Genomic DNA, 19,985 nt, shown 5'->3' with positions numbered 1-19,985 from the left:
TTAATATAAAACTGGGTGAGAATGTTCTAAATGACATGGATCAAGCCAAATCTAATCTTAGCCGTTGATTAGAGACTTAATCTCGGCTGTTAAAGACTCAACATGAAGAGTATAAGAGGAAGCTTGAGGGTCAGTTGGAGATACACTGAGATTGATCAGTCAGTTTGATTTTCTGAAGCGGGGCTTGTTGAGAAAATTCGAACAAGTGATTTATTGCAGCGACGGGTGGTGAGTACATAGTAGAGAGGCAGGGATAGTGCCTGAGGGTCGACGTAGTGCCTGAAGAGGTTGACGCAAAGGCAGCTAGAGCTATGCAGAGGTAGCAGAAGCTACGCAGAGGTAGCCATAGACTGTGCAGAGGTTGAGGGGCTTACGTGGGTGATGCAGAAGGCTAGAGAGCTGACGCAGAGGGCCAGAATGCTGATGCAGAGGCCTTAGGGGCTGATCTGAAGCTAGCAGGGCTGACGAAGAGCCAAGAGGAAGCACAAAAGGATTTTCGTGGGGCAGACTAGAGCTAAGAGGCTGAATATCTGTCTCCAAGAAGAGGTATTACTATCGTGTAACAATCTCTGGGTGAGCCATTTTGGCACCCTAGTTGTACTCAATAAATCTGCATAATGATAAAACCCTCAGAACTGCTGCACCGATTTTCTCGCATTGGGTTTTTCCGAGGACGATTGTCCCAAAATAATGGTGTCCCTTGTGTTTGTCTCAGTATTTTTCAGTTGCTGATCTGTATATGAGTTAAGGCTGCATTTGTGTTTATTTTCAGTGTTTATATGTATAAATAACTTGTTAATGGAATAAACAAGTAGGAGAAATAAACCAGATAATGCAATAGGGATTTCTAATGTGTCAGACTTAGAAATTTCAACATAATGTGTATTATATGAAAATTCCTTGAAATGCAGCAAGTGGAAATTATTCTTCTAGTTGGTTAATTATTATGTAATTTATTTGCTACGTCAAACAACGAATAATTCACACTGCAATTTCTTCACCATAAAATGTACCGTGGAAGCAAAAATAGGAATTGAGAAATGCTAGCAAACACACTTAAAAATGACACAATTATTTTTTGACAATTGTCCTCGGAAAAACCCAATGCGGGAAAACCGATGCAACAGTTGAGGGTTTTATTATTATGTAGTAGCACAAATTTTGAGTACAATAAATTGGTTGCCAAACTGGCGATTCCATCTTAAAGAAATACTGACAAAATTATCTGAGGGAATTTACCCTCACTCCAAGCAATCTCGACTCAATCTGGTCTCTCGAGTTGGTTCCCAACAACCCCTGTGCAGGCTTCTGCGCAGCTACTACGTAGACTCTAATACGCACTAGCTGGAACTGCCTCAAATCCGCTTTTGACTGACTATTGTTGGTCTGGAAATCTCTGGCTTGGACTTTTGGAAATTTTCCTGGTCACTAGCACCTGGAAATGCAACAATTGGAAATTATTCTTCTCACTGGTCAATTATTATGTAGTTTATTTGCTATGACAAACATCAAATAATTCACATTGCAAATTTTTCACCATAAAAAAATACCGCGGAAGAAAAAATTGGAATTGAGAAATGTTGACACACACATAAAAAATAACACAATTATTTTTGGACAATTGTTCCTGGGAAAATCCATTGCGGGAAAAACCCAATGACGCAATAGTTGGAGCTGCTTGGAATCTGCCTCTAACCCACTGCTGCTAATCTGGAAATCTTTGGTTTGGCCTTCTGGAAATTTTCCCGGCCACTAGCCCCTAAAACTGCCTTTCCTTCAGCGAAATTGAAATGCCTCTGTGAGCTCTGCGCAAGCCCCTATGCAGCCTCCTGGAGCTGAATCTTGACATCTACTTTTGATTCTTTCGGAACTGGAAACTCCTCTGGAAATATACTATGCTGCCCCTCTGCCAACTGCTACTCGATCACTGGCTCGATTTCATTACTGAATCACTTGCAACTAGGCAACTAGGAAATCGAACTGCCTTGATCACCTGAGTATCTGCAACGGGTGTGTTCTCCATCTACCCATCGACCTCTTCTTATAATCTCAAGTTGGGACTCCAACGGCCTATTGAAAATCCAGAGGGGGGGGTGAATCAATATTTCTTACAACTAGCACTTCATTAATTTTTTCAGAGCATTAGTATTGTAATCGTTAACAATATTATAATTATTCAAAAAGTAGTAAACAACAATGCAAAAAGATAAAGACAAGAAGAAAGCTACAACTTCCTAGAATTCTAGAAAAACATTCTTCTCCATCTCCCACTGGAAGGACACCCCATTGCCCTCGTTTTATCAACATTTAGCTGAAAGGATGCCCCAACACCCTAGCGAGCCACAACTTGCCCTAACACCACCCTACCACCCTAAAAAGACAATTGTGGACTCCCGTACCCAAGGACAATGGTCCACTTACAATGATATACAATTATTTGTTTTGATTGATCAACAATTCTAGACTCAACTACCCTTGACTCAACAAACCTAGAACCCTTGACTCAACTGCAATACAAGCCCTTCTTGCAAAACAATTTTGCCTTCTTCAACTCTAGGCGGCTTTGGGCTCTCGAATTAGGGAGAATGGCCCAATTACTATGATTTAGATTTTAACAAGAGACAATGACTTTTGGACAAACTCTTTACAGGATAGAGAGACAGGAATATTGCTGAAATGCTTCGGCTCTTTTGTCACTGCTTGAGTTCTTCTTCAATTTTCACTGCGTGTTCCTGCACTCTGCTCCACTGGTTGTTCTTGCATTGAAATTAACTACGTTTTCTTGCACTGTGCTAGACAACTTTGCCTTCAGTGTAAGAACTATTCTCTTGAGATCACTATTCTGTCCTTGATATTAGACTTGTCAAATTGTCTATCAAATGTTGTAGGAATCACTATATACGAGACTTCAATTTAGGCTGTAAACAATGTATGCTATAGGTGTCTTGTACCTACAAAGAGAATGTTTCCAAGACGAATCCTAATACCAACAGGTAGATAAAAGCATATAATTCCTTAACAAAATACTTACCTTTGCCTGCAATGGAGGGTTAGTGCAAGAATACAAAAAATATGTACAATGCTACCCTAAATGTGAATGAAGATTTAGTACTGAAGAACAATAGAACAATAGACCTATCTATAATAAATACCATAAAAGGTTGATAAACTAAAGCACGAAAATAAAACTTACCTTGATACATCTTGAAATGCTAAGCTAAGCTTCTATCTGCACGGATTTGGTCAAGACAAATACAATAATTAATGAAAACAACCTGTTAACACTGGCAACTAGGGCCAAACTCCATGTGGGTCATGTTATTTATGGCAGTTGATATTTTTCTCGGATCCCTCTCATCGAGAGGTGTAGGAGATTTAATGATCATCTGATTCCGATAAGTATTCATGGAGTTGTGAATTTATTTTTGTTATAAGACATAGGGAGGATGATCTAGCTCTCAATGCAGTTACGGAGGAGAGATCTAAATGCTTCCCTATGGAGAAGCCCTAACACTGCCCTATGGAGAAGAGCTAACGCTACCCTATGGAGAAGCCCTAACGCTACCCTTTGGAGAAGCCCTAACATAACCTATGAAGATGTATACATAGTCAAGAAGGGCAGCAATGTAAGCCCTCAACACAGATTAGAAAAGGGTCTCTACCCTAGATGGATGCCCTAGAACCTTAACCCAGTCTATGGAAGAATGAAAGCTCTAACCACAGCAAGAGAGGAAGGATCTTAGACAACGTGAAGGAGGCCCGAGTTCCTCAATGGAGGCCGAGTTAATTACTGGAGCAGTAGCCTGTTTTTGGGTAACTTTGGTGGAGGCCTAGAGGCTGTCTTGGATGCCACAAACTGCTCTTGAGGGTCGAAGGCATGAGGAACTGTTTCGTAGGGATAGAGCCCTTGGAAAGGGCTACTACATCAAGGGATAGGCTTGCTGTAGCAAGCCGCAATCCCTTATATACCTACATGTTTCGTAGGGATAGAGCCCTTGGAAAGGGCTACTACATCAAGGGATAGGCTTGCTGTAGCAAGCCGCAGTCCTTTGTACACCTACATGTCTACGTTAAGGCTAACAAGGAGGGCGTAAGGGCTAGTTGTGATTGCTCGGGTATAACAAGCCAACGTGTGGTTTAGCAATGTTAGAGAAGGGTGATCATAGCCTTGGGACAAATGTTGTGAAGGCTGTCCAAACAACTGTTAGAATACCCTTACCAATCTAGCAATGTGGCAATAAGAGAATTCCCTAACAGTGAACTGATGTAAGTGCAACATCATGATATAATAAGGTGTGACAACATTGTAATAAGGGTGCAACATAGTGATGATGAATGCTGCAATAAGGTGCAACATGTGGGACAACAAGCATGCAAGGGAGAGCAAGCATGCAAGGGACATCAAGCATGTAAGGGACATCAATCATGCAAGGGACAACAAGCATGCAAGGAACAAGAAGCATGCAAGGGACAACAAGCAAGGTACAACAAGCATGCAAGGTACAACAAGCAAACAATGGGACAAGAAGCATGGACAACATGGTTCAACCATGGCACATGGTACAACAGTGCAGTAGTCATGAGGTCCAACATTGTGTTGATGGGTGCAACATGGTGCAGCATGGTGAGGTGTAGCATGATGACGAGATGCAGCACGATGATAGGTGAAGGAGTCACCTTGGAGAATCAGTTGAAGCAGCATGTCTTCAACTGGTCTCATGTATCATCTTCTTAGAGATGATCTATGCTCTTATCCAGATAAGTCAAAGTGTTGACTTCTGTTGTAAATGTACTATCTCTCTCTCTCTGCTGAACTATTGAAGAACATATAAGAAGAATTGATCAAGGGTTTCCCCACATTGGGGTTTGTCCTTGGCTAGCGCCACATCTTGTGTCCTCTTGTCTTGGCTTGTCTTCTAGGATTTATGTTTATGTTCTATCTGCAATTTACTTTAGTATTGATGTGATTGCTAATCTGGAAAAGATATTGAGCTAACTGTGAAAATTGAAATAAATTGCTCTAAGCATAGAACATACCTAAAATTAACATGGTATCGGAGCTGAGGTGAAGACAAAGCCCAAGCAAGAGTGAAAGAGAAATCACCAAAGACAATTGGGCAAGGACAAAAGGATCAATGGATTACTCATCCCTCTTCAAATTCACCAAGGGTGAAGTCGAAGCAGAGAATATTATCAGAGTGGTGTAGCGGAAGCCTATGATGGCCTACCTAAATATCACTTCAATGGGAAGTTCAGATCTAAAGGTGAAAGGAAAGGCAAATGCCTTGGTTGCAATAAGTTCGGCCATTATGCGAAGGAGTGTCCGAATGGCAGGGACACATCACCTGATGATGATAACAATCATTCCAGGGACATCTTCAATGATTAGAGGAATGACAGGTAATTTAGGTCATCAAGGTAACGACCGAATCTTCAAAGAGAGCAAGGAACCCGAGGTATGAAGAATCAAATGTTGTTTCTTATAAGATAAAGAAGCGTTATCTTGTATTGGCCCTCTCCTTCAGATTCTTTGGGAATCTGGCTTATTGATTGTAGTGCTTCAAAGCACTTCAACGGATAGAAGGGTGCTCTCTCTAATTTGGTAGAGATGGAAACAATTGTGGGATTATACTTGGAGCTGATGCCACCTATCTCGGAAAGGGTGTAGGAAATGTTACCCCTCAATTGAACGAGGGTAACTCGATTCATTTACAAAATCTCTTTTATGTACCTTATCACAAGAAGAACCTGGTGTCCATTTCGACAATGGGAGTCAAAGGCTACAGGGTGGCATTTATCGATGGAAAGGTGCGTGTTTGAAAATGAAATTTTCAAAGATGTTTTTTCTCATGAGTTCAGGGTTGGCAATTTGTATCAAGTTGTAGGATGGTCCATTGGGGATCATGTCAATTGACATATCTCATCTATAGCACTGGAGGTCTACTTATTATGGGACCCTACCCGATGTGAGTCAAATGGTGACAGGGATGCCTTAATTCAAGAAGAGCATGAAGGTACATGTCCAAGATGTATCGAAGGAAAATCTTACGAGGGGACCATTCCCCTCATGCAGCAGGTCCACAGGTTTGGAACAACTCGAGGGGTTTGAGATTCATGATCGGGAATCTCATGTGTGCATGTGGAAGAAAGCCCTCTATGGCTTGAAGCAAAACACCTCGGGTTTAGTATGAGAGGATTGATAGCTGTCTAATGAAGCTGAGATTCCTTAGGAGTGAAGCCGATCCAAACCATTGCTTGAAGGTTGTGGATGATAGACCTCTCATAACGACACCTTCTGAGAACGACCTCTTTCTGATAGGTGCAGATCCTCTCATTTGCAAAAGTAAGAGGGAGTTGGATTCCGGATTGGGAATGGTGAACTGCAAGAGCACGACTACCTCGAGGATCTTAACTTTCAGAAGTTATATGGTAGTGATGCCGGACCAAATTTGGGAAATGCCTCTAAGTTTCATAAACTCATTCACTTTGATGTTCTTGATGAACTTCCGTCCGGACATATGTTTTGCAATTAGTATGATGAGCTTATATATGGTTGAGCCTTACTGGATTGGTGCCAAGAATCTTCTGAGATATCCTCGGGGCACAATCTCTCATGAATTGAGATACCTTCTCGAAAATGTGAATTTGCATGATTATTCGAATGCTGACTAGCGAGGCAACGTGGATGATCGCAAGAGCACTTCCGAGAGCTGGTTCTCTTTGGGTTCTGTGCGATATCCTGGATGAGCAAGAAGCAAAATCGATTGCTATAAGCACCACTGAGACCGAATACATAGCTACGAGTATGATCTCATGTGAAGTTGCCTGGTTGTGGAAGCTCTTCAGCGAGCTGTTTGTACACATGATGGATACCATCGTGATCCTCTGTATCAACCATGGGGGGATTCGATTGTTGAGGAATCTTGTATTCTATGATTACTCCAGTATATAGACAACAGATACTACCTTATCTGGGATATGGTACGTTGATGAGCGAGAAGGCTCTATCGCAATGAGATTGATGTACAGGTCGCAGACATTTTATCAAAGCCATGGGAAACGTCAAATTTGTGACTTTCCCAAATGACTTGGAGTTGTTGAGAGACCTTTTTATGAGGGTCCTGCATGTTGCATGCATTGAGCTCTGGGAGCTCCAGGCGGCTTGGGGTACTACTGGAGCAACACGCGACCATAGGGCGACTCACCCTCCCCTAATGGTGCGCTTTGTACATGGTGAATGGCTCAGCCTTCCCCTGTGATACCCCAAGGTGACTTAGGGACAGGATGAATGGTTCTCCTATTGAGGAATCCTACCCATGCAGTCTGGGACTCATGGGAAGTACCTCCCATCTGGCCAATGAGCAGGGAAATGGGTTTAGGGACCATAGTAGTACTATCGATGGACGCATCGTTGTATCTACCGCACTCCCTATGCTAGGATGACCTCCATTGATCTGGGATCAGTATGAGTGGTTTGAGACACTCTCTTGTGATATTGATTTGGGATCAATAAAACTGACTTTGGGTCAATAGAGAATGGTATGAGACATTCTCGGTCAATTCTTCTTCTTCATGGTTCAGCAAAGCTCAGCAGAGTAGAGAAAAGCAGAGCAGAGCAGAGCCGAGTAGTGCAAGGCATTGATGGCAGAGATAGTGTAGTCGAACATATGGATCAGCGGATGGAGTTCTCCCTAGTTGAGAGGGAGTGTTAAAATTGGCAACTAGGGCCAAACTCCACGTGGGTCATCTTATTTATGGCAGCTGCTATTTTTCTTGGATCCCTCTCATCAGGAGGTGTAGGATTGATCTAAAGATCATCCGATTCCGATAAGTATTCATGGAGTTATGAATTTATTTGTGTTATAAGACAATTCGTCAAGGTTGGCCAGCAACCAAATAAACCCCTCATGTGCTCAACGTTTTAGTATAAAAGGAGATGACTTGAGAGTCATTTTACATACACATCTTCTCTCTTGATTTCTCTCGACTTGTCTTGGGTTTTAGTGTGAGAGAAATCTAGGAGGAAGTAGCCCTAACGCAGTCCTAAGTGGGATTCGCTAACGCAGTCCTAAGGAGGATGATCTAGCTCTCAACACAATTATGGAGGAGAGATCTAAACACTTCCCTATGGAGAAGCCCTAACGCTGCCTTATGGAGAAGAGCTAACGTTGCCCTATGGAGAAGCCCTAACATAACCTATGAAGAGGTATACGTAGTCAAGAAGGGCAGCAATGTAAGCCCTCAACGCAGATTAGAAAAGGGTCTCTACCCTATATGGATGCCCTAGAACCTTAACCCAGTCTATGGAAGAATGAAAGCTCTAAACGCAGTAAGAGAGGAAGGATCTTAGACAGCGTGAAGGAGGCCTAAGTTCCTCAATGGAGGCCGAGTTAATTACTGGAGCAGAAGCCTGTTTTTGGGTAACTTTGGTGGAGGCCTAGAGGCTGTCTTGGATGTCGCAGACTGCTCTTGAGGGCCGAAGGCATGAGGAAATGTTTCGTAGGGATAGAACCCTTGGAAAGGGCTACCGCAACAAGGGATAGGCTTGCTGTAGCAAGCCACAATCCCTTATACACCTACACGTCTACGTTAAGGCTAACAAGGAGGGCGTAAGGGCTAGTTGTGACTGCTCGAGTATAACAAGCCAACGTGTGGTTTAGGAATGCTGGAGAAGGGTGATCATAGCCTTGGGACAGATGTTGTGAAGGCTATCCAAACAACTGTTAGAATACCCTTACCAGTCCAACAATGTGGCAATCAGAGAATCCCCTAACAGTGAACTGATGTAAGTGCAGCGGCATGATATAATAAGGTGTGACAACATTGTAATAAGGGTGCAACACAGTGACGATGAATGCTGCAATAAGGTGCAACATGTGGGACAAAAAGCATGCAAGGGACAACAAGCATGCAAGGTACAACAAGCATGCAAGGGACAACAAGCAAGAAAGGTACAACAAGCATGCAATTTACAACAAGCAAACAATGGGACAACAAGCATGGACAACATGGCTCAACCATGGCACATGGGACAACAGTGCAGCATTAGGTGCAATAGTCATGAGGTCCAACATTGTGATGATGGGTGCAGCATGGTGCAACACGGTCAGGTGCAGCATGATGACGAGATGCAACACGATGATAGGTGTTGGAGTCACCTTGGAGAATCAGTTGAAGCAACATGTCTTCAACTGGTCTCATGTATCATCTTCTTAGAGATGATCTATGCTCTTATCTAGATAAGTCAAAGTGTTGACTTCTGTTGTAAATGTACTCTCTCTCTCTCTCCCTCTGTTGAACTACTAAAGAACATATAAGAAGAATTGATCAAGGGTTTCCCCACATTGGGGTTTGTCCTTGGCTAGTGCCACATCTTGTGTCCCCTTGTCTTGGTTTGTCTTCTGCGATTTATGTTTATGTTCTATCTGCAGTTTACTTTAATGCTGATGTGATTGCTAATCTGGAAAAGATATTGAGCTAACTGTGAAAATTGAAATAAATTGCTCTAAGCATAGAACATACCTAAAATTAACACAACCTTACCTTGACTTACCTTATCTCTGAAATGTGCTGCAAGAGGGGCGTTTTGAAATATTGCCTATGTCATAGATGCAAGCCCTAAACAAACCTACTACAAATCTTGACGGTAGTCCTAGACAGGGCTTTACTAGACTTGGAAAGAGCTTAAAACTTGCTATAACTGAACCTTAAACGAACTTAAATTTTTCCCTAATCAGACATTTTCACAAGTCTTAAACAACAATTATATTATTAATTTGCACGAGAATAGATCCTTAAAAGTTTTGATCTATCTCCTGAAAATTTGTCAATTAATTTAGAGTCAAAACTTGTGCCCTAATGAGGTTCAGTTCTTGTCTTAATTAGTCTCCTAATCCAAAGAGTTAGACTTGTTGATTTGTGCCCTAATCGCAGGATGATGAATGCCTTAGAACTAGTCCAAAAAAGGTAACCAAATCGTAGTTAGTCTGCTGCTTATTCAAGACCTAGACTTCTCCAGAACTTGGAATAATTCGAACCTTACAAGAAGCCACCAATTCCTAAAGAAAACACAAACAAACCCTGCTGCTTGCAAGAACAAAACGGATCCAAAAATTTAAAGATACTCAATTTGCTGACTTGTAATGATACTGGACTTGATTCCCATAAATTTGTTATTGTTGGGAGATTAATTCTTTGCTCTTTCTTGGCTATACATTCTTACCGTTATGTAGTTATTTTTGTGCCCTAGATGAGGGCCAAAAAGGTACAGGGCTTGATATCCACACCCTATATACTTCCATTAAACCCTCGTTTTTCTTTGACAAAGATTCCTGCACTCATAACGAACTTGTGCCAACACTTTAGACACTTTCAAAAACCCTCGCTCCTTCTTAACAAATAGACCTGCAATGGATCGAATGTTTGAATTCTCCAAAAATCAAACCCTATCCCCAAGGTGTTTTGTGATGATAGCCCAAGGGTGATAAAAAACTTCAGAGCCGACCTCTTTAAAAATTTCATTCAAGTACATACCAAGGAGAGGAGGCATAAATCGCTCTTTATAGGCAAGAAGGTGAACGTTTAAGGGCTTATGAGGTAGACTTTGAAGATCTCAAGTCCTAAGCAAACCTCTTAAGTATGTTAGTTTATCTAATGAATATTATTAGTTCGTTTTCTTAAGTCCAAAGTAATAGAAGGGCAACCCATTAGGTATTAGATTTGACTTCTTAGTTAAGGAAGAATGCCATTTTTGGATGCTGAGTAGGTTGATGCCCTTCCTTTGTGACAATGAACCTCTTATGCCTGATTTGAATGCCCACAATCAATAGAAAATGCCAAGTCACCATCCCTTGGGGTTTTAGCCCAAAAATCTAGTCAGGAATTACCTCACTCCATAGGCAAATCGGGCCCCGACCTCAGCTCAAATCCAGCCGTCCAAACTCGTTCTGCGCAGTCACTCCGTCACTCTAGTGCAATCACTTCTGCACTCAACTCGGAATAGCTTCTCTTCAAGCCGTTTGGTTTGCTGATGTCTGGGAAAATGTCTCTCCTGGCCTCTAAAACGTCTGCCCAACGTCTGGCACTAAAACTTTGCTTCTCCGCAGCAATTTCGAAATTGCCTCTAGAGGCTACTGTGCTACTCTGCGTCAGTTTTATTGTGGCTCCTCTACCTCTTGAGTCTTTGCAAATGCACTCACCAGATCTGGAATCCTTCCTCTGGCTTCACTATCTCTGCCCCTCTCTCACTGCTTCGATCTCATTGGCTCTCTCTCCGACAACTGATTGCTGCTACTTTGGAAATTGATTTGCTCATGAAATCAAATTGCTCAAGTGATTTCTCCAAGCCCCATCGACTTCTTCTTATAATCCTCTATTGAGATTTGAACGACCAAGATTAGATCTTAATCGATGGCTAGGATTAACTTGAAGTCGATCTGAGTGTGTTTCTAGAACATTCGCACCATAACTTAATTAATTATGATTAATTAGTCATATTCCCTAAGTTTAGACTTAGGAAATATTTAAAAACTGACTAATAATCTAATTAATTCATTTATAGGCAGAATTTCCAGAAATAATTTCTGGGTTTTGGAGGTCTCATGTATTTTGGCCTCTCCACAAAATTTCAAAACTAGAACATACCCGATGCTACAAAAGCTAACAATTTTTACTATCCATCTCTTTTGAGTTGCTAGATTGTCTTGGGGAATTTTGGAGCATCTTGGAAGTCTAGGGTTAGTGTTTATTCCTTGGAGATTTGAGATGAATGTTTTGTGATAAAGCCCTAAGGAATATTTGGTGGAGAAGAAGAAGAGGAAGACATTGTGCCTTGGAGAACTGGTTGCAACAATTCTTACATGTAGCTCCTTGGTCGAGCTAGGGTTTTACCTAGTTAAGGTTTTGAGAGCTAGTGGATTTGTACTAGCCTTGAAAGAGGGTTATGGTATTGGTATGTACTTGAACTTCGTATAGAGTATATTAACAAAGTTTTAGACTGTCCAAAACCTGTTCAATTTCCAGGTTCGAATTGTAGCCATAAATGTTCTTCATGTATTGCTATTTATATTTATATATGTCTTGATGATTTGGCATAAGTAAAAGGACAACTTGTTGAGTGATTTGACTTCATCATTTAAGAATCTAAGGGATGTCTTTCTGATGCTATATCTATTGTTTTGCTCTTGTTAAAACTGTTGTAAAAGTGAATTTTAAGATCTTGTTTATGTGGGGCAAGTAGCCCTAGAGGGTTGAAACATATCAAAATAGTTGGGTATCTTTTCTCTTTGACTTGCCTAGAAGTTTGGACTGCTAGTGAAATATTGTTTTCAAAATATTATTCATGTCAGAAACTTGTTATTTTCAAGTAGGTCGGCTTTATCATATCTCTTTGTGTAGCTTTATCCTTTGATCGCATGTCACATCTATTCACTTTGCCTTTGGGATATCTGAGTCAGGTGTAGAATAAATCTCATCGATGGCTACTGTGTTAATTAAAACTCTGCTTATTATCCTCATAACTTGTAACTTTTGTCAAAAATAGTTACTTCCATATCTCTTTGTGTAGCTTTATCCTCTGATGGCATGTCAAATCTATTCACCTTGCCTTTGGTATATCTGAGTCAGTTGTAGAATAAATCTCATCGATGGCTACTATGTTAATTAAAACTTTGCTTATTATCCTCATAACTTGTAACTTTTGTAAAAAATAGTTACTTCCATATTTCATTGGTGTTGCTCGTGTGGAGACCAAAATATTGAACTGATTTTAGTTTTTCATTTCCTGTCTATACTTTCAGTGGAAGAGAACGGGCATTGATTGAAGAACTTGCAAGCCTTCAAAATATCAGGGATGGTGGTGCCAGTGTTCGTTCTGCACGCAGGCCTCAGCGTAAGAAGAATATGCAGAAAAGCCGCAAAAATACATATAGGGACTTTGCTGGGAGAAGCATTGGATAAATTCCAGGGTAACTTATCAGATTAGTCTCTGGCAAGTGATCCCAGAGACACATAGGTCTATGCTAATCAAGGAGGACCACTGTCATTCTCCGTATCTAGTAAAAATTAAGATCACATTGTTGCTTTGGTAGAGTAATCATGTATTTTATAATTAAAGATGGGTGCTTGGGATTTTGCTTCTCTCAGATTAAACCCACCATAAATTGTGCTGGTGAAATTAGTGGAACTACCATCTATTATTAAAGCATGCTTTTGAAAGAGCTACTGAACATGTTGATCATGCAGAGTGAACTTTCATCTGATTACCTGACTGGAATGGTATTTGTGCAGGTAGCCAGACTGAAAAGGTGACTTCTGAAATGGCAGTGGACTTGAAAGATCAGGATCAACAATTAAAGGAGTCCAATGGGATATGGGGAAAATTAAAAGATATTGCTGGGTGAGAAGCCTTTTTGCTTTCTTTTAGTGGTTAACATTGTGTGCTAGTTTCATATGAAAAGAAACCTGTGTCTTCATGTTTGAACTCTGAACAAGGTTAAGGGCTATGGGTTTGGGGGCAAGCTTCAAGGATGTTTTGAGAGTCCATGCAAATTTCACAAGATGGCATAAGGGGACAGTATATGGGACCTCACAAATATAGGAAAAAGCAATAAATGATAGAATGCAATCAAGTAATGACTAAATTACTAATAATAATCACAGATAAACACCATGCAACATCAAACTAGACAAACAGAAGCAGGTGAAACTTGATTTTGTCATTAATAAATCAGAATGAAAATACGATGATACATCCATACATTGTGATAGTCAAACATGATTTAAACAAAAGAGCTCAAGGAACAAGCCACTAGACAAGAAGTAGTCTGTGCTTGGACTTCTGTTTTCATGCTATGGATTTTTTTTTGAGCATCATCCGTACTAGTGCTACCTCACTGCTATTGCCAGACACTTCAAGCTTATAAAAGATTTTGTATAGGAAAATCTTTTATAGAATGTAATGAAGTAATTACTTAGTAATACTAATCACAGATAAACACCATGCAGCACCAAATTAGACAAACAGAAACAGGTGAAACATTGCTTTTGTGATTAGTAAATCAGAACTAAGTTACTGGAAACCCCGGGCTGACCTCGCCGAAATGCCGAATGGAAACTGGTACGAAACGCCTAAAAAAAGGCATAAAAACATATTTTTTGCATTTCAGAATTTCGGAAACGGCGGGTTGGAATCCAAAAACGTTTTTTGGGCGTTTTTGTAAAAGGCATCCATTTCTGCTAATTTTTAATACGTTTCATATTTTACGGAAACAGATCTGGCCAAAACAAGAACGTATTGGGATTTTTCAAAACGGATCTGCCGAAGATAAAAAACATTTCACGATGAATGGCTGCTGAGAATGGTTTTCACATTTGATATTTGATTTTCATTGTGTTTTTTTTATATGACGCGGTTTTCACATTTGATAACCTTTACCGAGTCATTTGTCATTTTCCTGGAACTGTCATTTTCGGCGTTTGTCATTTTTGACTGTGACTGTGGAGCTACCCGACCCGTGAGCCACCATGCGATTGTGAGACGCGAGCGACTGTGAGTCTTGAGACTGTGAGCGAGTGTGGAACTATCAACCCTCAGCCTGCGAGCGAGTAGTGTGGACTCTGGAGCCCTCAGCCCTCCAGCCGACTGTGTCACAGTGTCACTTAGTCATTGTGGGAGTCCAAGCTGATCTCGAGAGCCGAGCGTAATAGTGTAAGTAGGCCCTTGGCCATGTTATGGAGGATTAAGTTCACTGTTCAGTGTTCAAGGATCATTTAAATTTTTGGCATGGCGATATCGGATAAGTATAAGACTATAAGTCCATTTTGAATGCTAAACCCTCGGGCCTTTGCTGGACAACATTTTTTACGTGTTACTTACAAATTTCATATAGCTTTCTGTCATAAGCTAACTCCCATTTGGCATAGTTCATTAAATCACCTTTTTCATGTGTGAATGTGCCAAAGTGATTTGGTAGCTTACACATCTCAGTCTTCATCCACATAACCTTGCACAACTTGGGCTTCTTCCTTAGGTGTATGTAGCAAGAGATTGAGTTTGGGAGGCCATACACAAGAAATTGCGCTTGTAAGGTCATATGCAACAATTGGGGTCAAGTTGGAGGCCGTGTGTGCACTGTGGGCAATGCAAAGCATACACTACCTGGTAGACTATGCCCATCTTCAAGAGATTGTGCACTGATGTTGGGCATTTGCATAACAGTTTGGACACCTGCTGAGTGGTGAACTATGATAAAGATTGTCAAGTGTGACCCACAACACATGAATCTCTCCTTCCTCCCATTTGTTGGCTATGTATGGTGAAATCCTTTGTTTCATTTTTCTTTTAAGTTTTGGCATGTGGAGGATTATTTTACTCATATGCTTTACATGTTTGCTATTGCTTATATGCTTTAGAAAATTGTCCTCTCATTTATGTTCAATTAATGAATGGTACATAAGCTAAACTGGAGCGTGACTCTATGCAAATGAGACTCTGAAGGTTGGGCATTTAAGGAGACATACCATTCATGTGAATGCATTGAGAACCATATGACATTTACTGTTAAGTAAATTGTAGAGTAAGGGTTGAGCTGAAGGAGAGAGCTCTCTACAATCTTGTTGGCTAATTGCATAGAATACATAATTATTCCCTCATTGGAGTCACCAAAATGGAAGTGCTGAGAATGTATTAGACACGGAACATTTCTATTGAGAGATACATCAATCTCCTTTAGTAATGTTGAAGCAATCAATTCATCAATAGACACGGAACATTTCTATTGAGTGATACATCAATCTCCTTTAGTAATGTTGAAGCAATCGATTCATCAATTTCTGCAGCTGCATGTTGTTTGAGCATACTAGAAAGCAATTGGATCCATGAATCCAGGTCTTTAAAAGAGTTGTTTTATATATGTGTGTGTGTGTGCGTGTGATGTTTCCTGCCATATCGTATCCAGATTTTTTGAAAATTTGTCGTATCTGTTTCAAACCCCGTATCTGTATCCGTTTCAGTGCAACTTAGAATCAGAATGAAAGTACAATGATACATCCATACAATGTGATAGTCAGGCATGATTTAAACAAAAAAACACAAGAAACAAGCCACTAGGCAAGAAATAGTGTGTGCTCAGACTTTGTTTCCATGCTCTGAAAAAATTATTGAGCATCATCTGTACGAGTGCCTCCTCACTGCTATTGCTAGACACTTTAAACTTATAAAAGATTTTGTTAAGTTGGGCCAAAGCCTATCCATGCTACAATTCTGTGTGGAGAGAGAATCCACTTGGAGTTATGAGTTTGGGAATGAAAGTGACAGAAAGTTAGAAACAATGTCTTGAAAAACGTAACTAGTGTAAGTCTTCATAATGTAATAAAATGTAATTTTTATAATTTACATATTATTATATTCATTATTATTATTTTATTTTTGGTCCAGGCATGTTCTTCATGCTTATAGAGTCAATTGAGTAAAACATAATTTATTATGAATCAAAAGAAATGTATTTTGAGGCAAGCCCAATTTGGACTTTTTGTAAAGAGAAGATTTTATTTTATTTTATTTTGAGTGAAACTCCACAAAATTTGTCAAAGTCGTCCCCCTTGAAACTAGTCTTCCTGGGCCTCCAAGAGCCACCTATTCGACCCTCCTGGACAGCTATATATAAGAGGCAGTTCGACTCATTTGGAAGTCATTCATTCACACACAAGAAGTACATCTAAAGCATGTGAAGGAGGACAAAAAGCAGAAGTCAAAGGAGAGAGAATTGAAGTCAAAGAAGAGATAATTTTGCTTGACCAAATTTCAGACTTGAAGGACGAATTTTTTCTGTGCTACTGCAGGCCCGAAATTTCAGGGGTTGAAATTTTAAGAGTTGACCAGATTTGGGACAATTTGACCATGTTTGGGTTTGACATTGGAGGTGATTTGGAGGAGGGTTTGAATTAACATTTTGGTGGAAGTCTTGGTCTTGGATACCTCATTTAGGTCTGATTTTATAAGAGAAGGATTTTGGTCTGATTCTATAAGACCAAGACCAATACAGATCAAAATGGATACCACCTCAAAAGCTAAATTAGTGTGGGCTATAGAAAAATCATTACAAAGGGCAGCGACTGGTGGTGATCGCTGGTTGATGGCGCGATATAGATGGTACAATACATTGGTAGTTTGACAAGGTAAACATACAGCTTGATTTTTGCTGGTCGGATGTTGTCCGTACGTCAAAAACGGAAATTATGGTGGTGGCATAACACCACAGAAATGGACACTACGCAGCGCGTGGAGGGCTTGACCTAGCGTGGTCACTAATCGTGGTGGACGACAGCAGGATGGTGGAACGATAAGTTTTGCATGACAAAGCGAGGATGGGCAAGTGTCTTTACTGCGATGCGGGGACACTGTCCACTGTAATCTAGCGGCAATGTCTTGACAGCGATTGTGATGTTGCGGACGACAATCCGACGATGGCTTGGGAAGAGTTGACCTACAACTAGTGTAGGAACGAGTGATGGTGGAATATGGTGGCATCTGTGAACAAGCGACCGAGAGGCTAGCTCTTACAGAGTCGGGCGGTAGGCCGAACTGTCAAGGCGCCTTTCTGTGGGAAGAAAATCTATGACATTGTAGGATGGGGTGGCTGTAGAAGAAAGAAAGAAAGAAATTATTTTAACGTCCATGAGGCTAAAGATAGCCTATGGAACAGATTGCTTCTTCATCTGCTTGATGTATTCGACCCTTTTTCTGTGAAGCTTCAAAATAAATGCTCCCAGCTTCTCGACAAACCCCTCGCTAAATAGATTATCCCAAGAGCTAGCTGCCAACATATCTGCATAACTTTCCCTGTTGTCTTTGAAAGCCTCACATTCTAAAATGAAATGTTTTTCTGTTTCCACTTTTCTGGAAGAACAAAAAATGCATATTCTTTCCTCCCACACTTCCTTTGGCCTCTTCTAGCACCCTGTTTCCCAACGGAATTGATGAGAATTAGTCCTTAACTGAGCAATACGAATTTTGGCTCTCCAAGAGATATTGGCCTCTATGTATGCTTTTGGTTGATGACTATGAGTGGGATTAAACACTTCAATATAGTAATTTTCCTTTCTTCCTAGCTCATTATTCCAAGTACACTTGTGGAACTTTTCCATAGCAAAAGCTTTTATCTCTTTGCTGTTTATGGGACACGCGTTCAAGCAAATACCCCATTTACTAAACCATTTGTTATTTGCTGCATCCAAGTTATTTTGCTCTTGCACAATCTATCATTAAAGACAACCTTAGGCCATCTACCCTCTTCCATTTGCTCAATTTTTTTTAAATACCTTATGATTTGCACCATAGCAATTGCTTCAATAGGAGCAGTCCCTGTTTCACTTAAGAAGATATCATAAGGAACTGCACTTTTAATCTTAAATCTGTTTGTAATCAAACGCTTCTGATTTTTCTCAATTTGTTTCCACTGCATGTCGGATGTACTACTGACCCATAGTTCACAACCATATAGAATCGACATAATCACTAGAAGCCCAAAAAGAGTTTGAGTGGTTTTCCAGTCCCATAACTCTGCCTCTCTACACCTATTTTGAAAAGCATAAAATGCTTTCCAACCCCCCAGAGTTCTTTTCTTTCTATAACCATTCCATTTTAGATTTTTGTTGAAGTCAATTCCGAGGTATTTGTAATCCGCAACTTCTTCCAAAATGTTGCCTTCAAAATAGAACTTATGCTGGTTATGTTTTCTTTTCTTAGAGAAGACCACTACTTTCGTTTTGCTGATATTGACTTGCATCCCCACACTTCTACAAAAATACTCAAGGGATAGTAAGTGCTCTTGCAAACCAAGAGTCGATTTAGCAATCATAATAAGGTCATCTGCATACAAAAGAAGTCTTATAACAAACTTGCCCAAATAGATACCATCACCCCTTGCGAATTTAATCACTCCTCAATCTTATCGATATATAAACCAAAAAGGGTAGGAGACAGTGGGCAACCTTGCTTGACCCCGATATCGCTTCTAAAAATTTCAGGAATGCCTGCTGAAGTTCTAATTTTGATTTTCACCTCTTCATACAACCTATGCACAACTGCTCTCAAATGTTTAGGAACCCCAAGTTCCTCCATTCTGTGCCAAAGCTTATCCCTAGGAACCGAGTCAAACGCTTTTCTGAAATCAACAAAGCAACAAAAGACTTATTCCTTTTTCTCCCAAACTTTTTCAATGATGTGCCTTAAAGTTATACAATGATCAACTGTTGAATGTTTAGGTCTAAAACCTGCTTGCCCTTTAGCACGCTTATCTCTTTCTTCTGCCCACTTGCTAATTTTGTTTTCTAGTATGCTTCCAAATATCTTTGCAAACAAAGGGTTTATCATGATGGTCCTATAATTGGAGGGATTATTGACGTCACCGCTCTTGAAAAGAGGTATTGCCAGACTAGTTGTCCTATTTGTGGGGAGCCCTTGTTGTATGATGTTGTTGAAGATTTTTGTAATGTGATGTTCAAGAATCTTTGAGCCCCACTTTAGATATTCTGCTTGGAGTTTAGCTAAGTCTTTTGCTTTTCCAACACCCAACTTCTTGATACCCATCTCTACCTCTTGTACCATGAAGAGTTCAGTATCAATGTTGAGTCTTGACCAAGGGGGGAGGGTCAACCTTGGGAACCTACTCATAGAGTTGTCTTGCATAGTCAAACCATTTAGACACTATAATATTATTTCCAATTTGTATCTTTCTCAGTTGGAGCTCCTTCCAAAATAATTTGGGATTATTTTTCCCAAGGAAGACTAGTTCTTCCCTCTTTGAAACCATGAAATCGGCCTTTTTCTTGCTTGATAACTGCTTGTAAGCTTTGAGCTTTATGTTATCCTTGTTTGACTCTTTCCACATTCTCCTTGCCTTTTTGCATTCCTTGTCAAACCAAGCATTAACTAGAAAGCAATTTGTTTCAGACTTCTTAATTTTTGCTCATTTGCACTTTGCAAG

At 40.3% G+C, this 19,985-nt stretch overlaps 1 protein-coding gene across 6 annotated transcripts in view; it reads left to right on the top strand.

The window, feature by feature from the left end:
* Positions 1-19,985, top strand: part of LOC149197187 (Molecular chaperone Hsp40/DnaJ family protein) — a 259,324-nt gene that overhangs the window by 147,045 nt on the left and 92,294 nt on the right. For 2 of the 6 annotated variants that reach the window (XM_089405755.1, XM_089405758.1), the window contains 2 exons: positions 12,798-12,889; positions 13,288-13,396. In XM_089405755.1, coding sequence (XP_089261881.1) covers positions 12,798-12,889; positions 13,288-13,396 — 201 coding nt within the window. Of the gene's footprint in view, positions 1-12,797; positions 13,056-13,287; positions 13,397-19,985 lie in introns of those variants that run through there. The other 4 variants (XR_016254743.1, XR_016254744.1, XM_089405756.1 and 1 more) reach the window with 4 other exon arrangements.

This window comes from Pinus tabuliformis, chromosome 2_2, assembly GCF_031772625.1.
Source record: "Pinus tabuliformis cultivar Carrire ecotype Pingquan chromosome 2_2, CPIR1, whole genome shotgun sequence".
In the NCBI taxonomy this organism is placed as follows: Eukaryota; Viridiplantae; Streptophyta; class Pinopsida; order Pinales; family Pinaceae; genus Pinus; species Pinus tabuliformis.
This window is presented reverse-complemented; position numbering and strand designations above follow the sequence as displayed.